The sequence below is a fragment of the Vicia villosa genome, linkage group LG5 (assembly GCF_029867415.1).
Source record: "Vicia villosa cultivar HV-30 ecotype Madison, WI linkage group LG5, Vvil1.0, whole genome shotgun sequence".
Classification (NCBI taxonomy): domain Eukaryota; kingdom Viridiplantae; phylum Streptophyta; class Magnoliopsida; order Fabales; family Fabaceae; genus Vicia; species Vicia villosa.
In genome coordinates this window covers 158530610-158538087 of record NC_081184.1, presented here as the reverse complement: position 1 = coordinate 158538087, position 7478 = coordinate 158530610, and the positions used below count along the sequence as shown (strand labels likewise).

General features: G+C 32.5%; 2 protein-coding genes across 2 annotated transcripts; one reads left to right on the top strand and one right to left on the bottom strand.

Moving 5' to 3' along the window:
* The first annotated feature begins 508 nt into the window (after positions 1–508).
* On the top strand, positions 509–2036 carry LOC131603485 (uncharacterized). Its single transcript, XM_058875800.1, has 3 exons — positions 509–613; positions 713–997; positions 1872–2036. Exon 2 carries the CDS (start codon positions 721–723, stop codon positions 994–996), a length of 276 nt encoding a protein of 91 aa, XP_058731783.1. The 5' UTR covers positions 509–613; positions 713–720; the 3' UTR covers position 997; positions 1872–2036.
* Positions 2037–3521: 1485 nt separating this feature from the next.
* On the bottom strand, positions 3522–5224 carry LOC131603484 (REF/SRPP-like protein At1g67360). Its single transcript, XM_058875799.1, has 3 exons — positions 4986–5224; positions 4646–4900; positions 3522–4191 (listed from the first exon to the last, which is right to left on the bottom strand). Exons 1-3 carry the CDS (start codon positions 5010–5012, stop codon positions 3748–3750), a joined length of 726 nt encoding a protein of 241 aa, XP_058731782.1. The 5' UTR covers positions 5013–5224; the 3' UTR covers positions 3522–3747.
* Between the last annotated feature and the right edge of the window lie 2254 nt (positions 5225–7478).

Genomic DNA, 7478 nt, shown 5'->3' with positions numbered 1-7478 from the left:
AATATTTAAATAGACTAACTAACTAAAAGATCATGAGACTAAAAATTTGTTTGCATTGACTTATTTTAACTTACCTCTTAGCATAAGTTTTACAAGACTATTTGTTTAAGAGAACTTATGAAAACAATGTTCATCAGATGTTTTCATCTTATTTTTACAAGTTCTTAAAAATAACCAAATTTTATTTATGTATTTTAATTCAAAGTATAAAACATAACATAATGATAATAAAAAGTATTCATATTTATTTAAATAGGCCGGCCTAATAGGCTTCTTATAGGGCCTAAGACCTAGCCTTTTTAACTAAATAGGCTTATAAAAAAGCTTAGGCCTTTTCTATTTAAAAATAATGTGTGGCCTGACCTGAGCCTATATAGGCTAACTTGTAGACCCCTGTTATCGGCCTGAGCTATTTCCACCCTAATTATGTATAATCAATAGAATTAATATTCATAAACTCAAATTTAATAATTAATACTAGTTTATTAAATAAAAAAAATAGGGGAAACGAGAGAGGGAGAGAAAAAACTGTGTAAAAAGAAAATCTTAAAAATTTTTCTTGTTTATTTATCTGGCTTCGGTTAGGTTACATCAACAAGAAGGCGAAGAAAAGGTAACAACATATCAAAACCCTATCTCACTCTCATTTTTCGATTTGATTTCACAATTTAGGGTTTCTGATAACCGATCGAATTTGGGGATTTTGCACCAGAACAAAAAATGGGATTCATTATGGAATTCGCTGAGAATTTGGTTCTGAAATTGATGGAAGATCCAAAGGAAAGGGATCGTAGATTCAGGGAGCACGTCTATAAGGTGAAAGATCGATGCGCGAAGACGAAGGAGATGTGGAGTTACCCTATGCGGCCATATGGGTTTTGGACATTCGAGCGCCACAATTCTCAGCTTGCTTGGGATGCTCAGATTAGCCAAGTTGCTGGTCGAAGAGACCCTTATGATGATATCCTTCGTCACTACCCCGCCTCGTCGAAATAAGGTCACTGTTCTTCAAATCATGTTCTTGTCATGTATGATTTTCTATTTGTTTATTTGATTAACTAACACTAATGCGACAACACTGACACTGATACTGACACTTAGATAGTAGATAGTGATTGTTGTTTATAGTGACATTGATATTGAGATGTAGATACCGATATTAGTTTAAGAAAACTTAAGTGATTGAATGTACTACATGTGTTTGTCGAATTGCCAGCCACACCTTCGGTGCTACATATGTATGTAGAGATTTAGGTTTGGTTGAAATTGTGGATTGGGTTAGAATTATAATTGATGGTGAAACTTTGCATATGTCATGGCATTTTATTAGTTATTTACTATTATGAGAAAATTGTTCTTTAGTGAGGCATGAGCTGAATTAATGGATTGCGGTGTTTTTTTTTTGTTAGACCATGTTTGGATAAACAGCTTGATAATGCGCTTATTGTGTAAGTGTTTATGTATAGGTTATTGTTATAACAAATGATGAATAAAGTCAAATGGTTTTCATTGGATATCCTGGGTCATTGGTTGAAAAAAATCTATATTCTTGTTATAAGTTGTCTATATATGTTATCACTAATTACAAACCGTCACATTTTAAGTCAATCCAACCAAACCCTTAAACATGTTTGATTGCTTTATACCGTTTTTAATTGTTTCTTTGCTGTATTGCTTGAAAGCAAAAGTTGCCTCTCATGATACAACTTTGGGCACCAGCATGGTTTTCCTAAATTTATAAATCTCTGTCAATCATAATGTGTTGAAAGTTTGACAGGGATATAGTTTTAGTCAGAACTGCAATACTTTTCTTATGCTTATGCAATGTCTTTTGTACTCATACTTGGTTATGTTTTTAATTTTTATTGCAGTGGTGCTGAACTTTGTCTCAATTCGCAAGCTTTTTTGGTGAAAAGGAGTTTGTCATATTTCCTTTTTGAATATTCTGTCCTGTTGCATGTTTGCACTGACTACACCGGGTTTGTAATGCACTAAATTGGTGTTTCAAATAAAGTTTCCATAGAACTATTGTGTTATATCATATTTTTTTCCACTGAGAATTTAAATTATTGGCCTATTGCTCTTCTGCCTATTCATCTGTTATATTGGTTTTTATCATCTCCTTATTTATGTAGTTAGGAGATTGTTTGTTTCAATCTTGTTTAACATATCTTATTTTCCGCTTTTTAATTCAAATACTGAGATATCTCTTTTATAGAACGTATCAATATGTTACTGTTTCATGGCAGTTCAATGCTTCCTATATTTCATGGGAACCTTAGGTGTTGAGACAGAAAAAGTACTGATCTAAGTTGAGCTTATCATAATGAGAGATGTTAGTTAGTAGTCAGCCAGATACATTGAGCAGTCATTGATTTTTTGAAGAGAAACAGTGGTTTTTTTCTTTCACTAGTCGCTGTCCTATACTTTGTTACAATTTATTGGGAAAATCCTAACACATTTGTTAGAGATAGAGCGTTGAAATAGTTTATATAGAGTGACATCCCTCGCCTTAAAAGCCGGTTTTGTAAGAATGGGTTAGATTAAACTCTAACATAGTATTAGAGTTCATCGATCGGATCATGGGCTGACCTCCGTTTATATCCACACACCAATTCCAAAAGAGTGTTGGGCGGGAGGGTTGTCATGATATATTCTTTTAGCATTATGTTACTGATTTTTTATTTTTTTTTGTATCATTGCTCAATTTGCTCTCCTAAAATTCGGAATTTTACAGGAAATATGCTTTGGTTAACATATATTATCCAGAAATACAGGAATTTATTTTGACAGATTTTAGCATATAGGAGTCAAACTGAGCCTAATTTTATGTTAAGACTTGATGTAGTTTATCAAGAATAAGGTCTTGTGAAAATGAAATCTTGCACATTTACAATTTGGTGAAGGATTATATGTGCTACTGCTGCACAATGTAATTGGGGATTTTCTATGTTTAATACCCAATTCAATTGAATTAAATTGTACTGCAAAATATAATTAAGAGATTTATTCTTTATTATTATAAAGTGAAGAGAAATAGTAACACAATTTTAAAACTCTTGCATAAAATGTTTTTCGTTTCCCAGTAAAAAAACTATCAAACAATACAATTGTTACTAACATGTAATGATATTTCTTCCAAGGTGTATAGTGGGTTCACCATTAATATCAAGAAAGTTAAGAGCACCATATAAACTCTTAAATGTAATGGACGAGGCGAGGCTATTGTTGCTATGGGGCTGGTTGAAAAATACGTATTAGATGAAGTAAATGGGAGTGGGAATGAGTGACAAACAAAGGAGGGTATGCCTCATATTGTTGAAAGCCTAAAAGAGATTAACTATGTTAGTGTAAGTGTCTGTTTCGCTTTTAGAATAGACAAAATTGATCAATGATATGTGAATTAATTTTGGCATGTTTTGATAATACCAATTATAATTGATTTTGTCTTCAAAAATATTTTAAATTAAGATTTGTAGTTTTGGACTCCAAATGCAGTTTTTTGGAAACTCATTTTTATTGGAATGTTTCTAAACATAAACTATTTTATATAGTTAATCTCATTGAGGTTTTGGCCATTTAAGTCACCATTGACATAATCACATTATGTTCCACTCACTTAGTAATACTCTAGCTTACATGGTCTATTCCCACAATTTCTTACATTAGTTTCCATTCATACCTACATACCCTCTACATCTTTCTTAAACCACATTTTGCAAAGAAAATAACTACTAGTAGTAGTACTTAATTAGAAACATCTTCCACCAAAGTTTTTTCTTGATCAACACTCACATTACCTTCTCCTTGTTTAAATGCCTTAGCTATTTCATCAACAGGAATCAAAGGCAAATATCCAGACACAGCATAGCCCTTTCCACTAATGTTCTTAACAACATGGTTGTACTTTTCTGACCAATGCGCAGCCGTTGGAATCGCCAACTCTGCCACTGCATGAAACAGTGCATAATGGTTGAGACCTGACCATAATTTTACTGAACTTGTTAGCACTACTTGCTTTGATTCTGTAACCACATAATTTGCAGCGGCTTTTGCCCCACCTGATTGTGCTTCATTCACTACTTTCTCAGCCTTGTGTGTTACTCCTTGAATCAAAACCTTTGTTTGGTTCGCTACTTGCTTCGCAAAAGGCGGGGCACGCTCATCGAATTTGTTAGTTGCTTCATCCACCTGCCACAATCATATAACAATCATGTTAATAAAAAATTGTTTAACATTGTTAAAATTTCTCATTAAAATTGGTCTTAACCCTTGATTGACTTTTTTAATCCAGAATTCGGCCGTAACAATGCTATCGAATGTAGTAACATGAGAATCAAATTGCATGCATGTCAAGTTTCAAGGAACCAATGTCTATTTCTTCTATTGATTGACTCTGTTAGTTACAAGTTAATATAACAATGTCCTAAAATCAGAGAAAAAAACAATCATTGTTACTATAGATGCATGCACATGTAACCTGTTTTGTATACAAATAAGGAAGTTGTTGATTTTCATGTCAGTTTTCCTTACACACCTCTACATAACACATAGATCTGATCTGAATTCAAATGCAATAATCCTAAGGAAAAATAGCAGCAAAATAAAAAATTTACATAAAGGAAACAATGAATGAGAGAGAGACCTTATTGTCGAGAAAAAGGAGAAGATCTTGAGGGAGAGGCTTGAATTTGTGATAAACAGGACCAAGAACTGTAGTAACAGTACCTTCAACGGTTCCAACAGCAGATCTCAAAGATCCCGAATTCTGTTTCGCATAATCATAAAGACTGGACATGCAAACAAAAGCATGAATAGCAGCAATTCTCACAAACCCAAGATGCTTCAGTTCTTGTTCTTGATGATGATCATTATCATCTATCTTTTTCTCTATCTCTTTCTGCATGAACTCAATGTTTATTAATCACACAAGATCTAAGAATATAGGTGCAAATGAAACAATCATGCAATGTTATAATGCAAACCTTGTTGGTGATGGTGGTGGTGGCCATTGATTTCTTCCTTCTTCTGTGTTGAAACTGAGGCGTCAGTTGTTTTACTGATTATAAGGAAGGTCTCTCGAGGTGGAAATGATATATAGAGGTGGAAAACGGAATCAGAACAAAGACATTGAAACATAGGTAGATGTATTAACCTCGAAATAGTAAAGACATAATGTATGTGTCTAAAATATGTTGACGTTGATTCCTATGTCTCAATAAATAAAGAAGACATAAATTATTTTGCTGTGGAATCGGGTTCCATCAATTAAAGTTTGCTTTTGTTTTTTGTTTTTTAAAAAAAAAATCACTACTATCGACTATTATAATTTATAAACTTTCTCCGTCCCTAAATAATTGTCACATTTAAGAAAAAATTAGATCCAAAATACTTGTCACTTTATATTATAAGAGCAATTTTATATTTAATCTTTCAATTGTAACTTCTAATAAATACTCTTAATTTATTATTTTCTCACTTAACATTAATGCTAATTTGAATACACCAATAGTTAATTAGGATAATTTGGTAAAACCGCTATTCTCTTTTTTTTATTTATTAGTGTTTCTTAATCTGTGAGAAATGACAAAATGTGACAAATAATATGAGACGGAGGGAGTATTATGTTTTTTTTTCTTTCTAAAGTGGTCTAATCGTTTTTAAATACTTCATCCCTTTTTTTAAGTGTTATTTTAGTAAAAAATTTACATTTTTTTTAAATGTCATTTTTAAACTTCAAAGTAGTGATTATAATGATTATAGTTTTGTCAAAATTACTTCTACTTATTTATTATGAAGAGAGAAAAGTATAAATCGAAATAATAAAAAGTTAGGGGTATTATAGACAAAAGAAAAGTCATAGTTTGAAAAGTAACAACAATTATTAGCTTTCTTGGTATATGAAAAATAGTTAAAAAATGATAATTAAAAAGGAACGAAGGGAGTAAAATTTTAGACCTAGGGTTATTGTTTAGCTGATGAGAAATTAGATCGAGAGTCGGAGATAATGAAGTGCGATAAAGTACAGTTGTTGGTTCTCCGTAATGGGAGCAGAAGAAGAAATCCCAGTATCCACCTTAGCCCTGATACCTTAGGCGTCTTCGAGGCGGTAGAATAATGTTCAACTTATTTACTATGTTCATGTTATCTATAAAATGCAACCACATATAGTAAAAAAAACCACATCGTCACCTCGCCCAAGGAAAGTGAACCCAACTGGGCACAATAAGAGCCAACATCCTGGTTAAAGTGGGTATGAGACTAATACTTCTGACACAAAATCCGACAATATTGAGAAGAATCAACAGGGATATAACAGAAAGCAGAATGAGCTGAAAGATAAATGGGTTGAACCAAGAGACGATCAAGTGAAGCTGAAGAAGTACCTGTTTATGAAAGTTGTCCTGGGACGTGCGCCTCAGATGAAATAAATCAAAGAATAAATTAATAAAAGGTTTCAAGGACTTGTGCTCGACACACAATTGAAAGACCCTCACATACGCCCACGACCCCTAATGAAGACTAAGAAGGGACAATCCCTATATGTTTAAGAATGGCTAACTAAAATTTAGATGAGGTCAGTTGAAGTCCTATTATTATAAATAAACACTCATAGAACACAACCATGTAATCATCAAAAGAACCACATATCTTATTCTTCTTTGGCACCAGCTCCTCCAAAAGACCGTCGATCCCAATGTCAACATTATACAAGGCGACCTCAGTGCTCAAAGCCGGAGAAACACCGACCACTGTGTTTAATGGTGTTTTTAGTAAATAATCACTAGTTTTAATTCACTTGCAGGATCAAACTCAAAAATTCCTAAAGGATGCTTTGTGTAAATCGTTTGAGAAAATGTGTTAGTGCTAAAAGATTTTTTAATATAAAGATTCAAAGAAATAAATGAAGAAGTGCTTAAATGAATAAAGTAAATTGATATATATATATATATATATATATATATATATATAACCCTAAAGGCACTTGGAAAATATGTTTGAATTAAGAATGATATGCAAGTTCATACATTTCTCACAAATTCTTTATCTATGTTATTTGAATGTATGAATTTTAAAGTAAACAGAAAGATATGTGAACCCTGATTATAGAAACAAAATCTACTTATATACTAGGTACTTTATCAACCATCAACAATATTTATCTTCTAATTTGTTTCCACGTGTCTTTGCCTCTTGAACTGCTTTAATCAGGCTACTGTTGTCGAAAAACGTATTTAGGTCATCCAATCGCATCTATGGAAAAGGTCCACTAGTCGAATATGCGATTTGGTGTTGAAAACATGACTTAATTTATCTACATTTAGCATTTATATCCATCTGACATCCCACATACGTGTCAAAACACTGAGGGGAAAGTCTTAGGCTAACAAATGCCCCAAAAAAATCCACTTTCGATCATATTTGTAATATGATAAAGAGATGGCATATTTTAGTAAACACAAAGTATTAGTCAAACC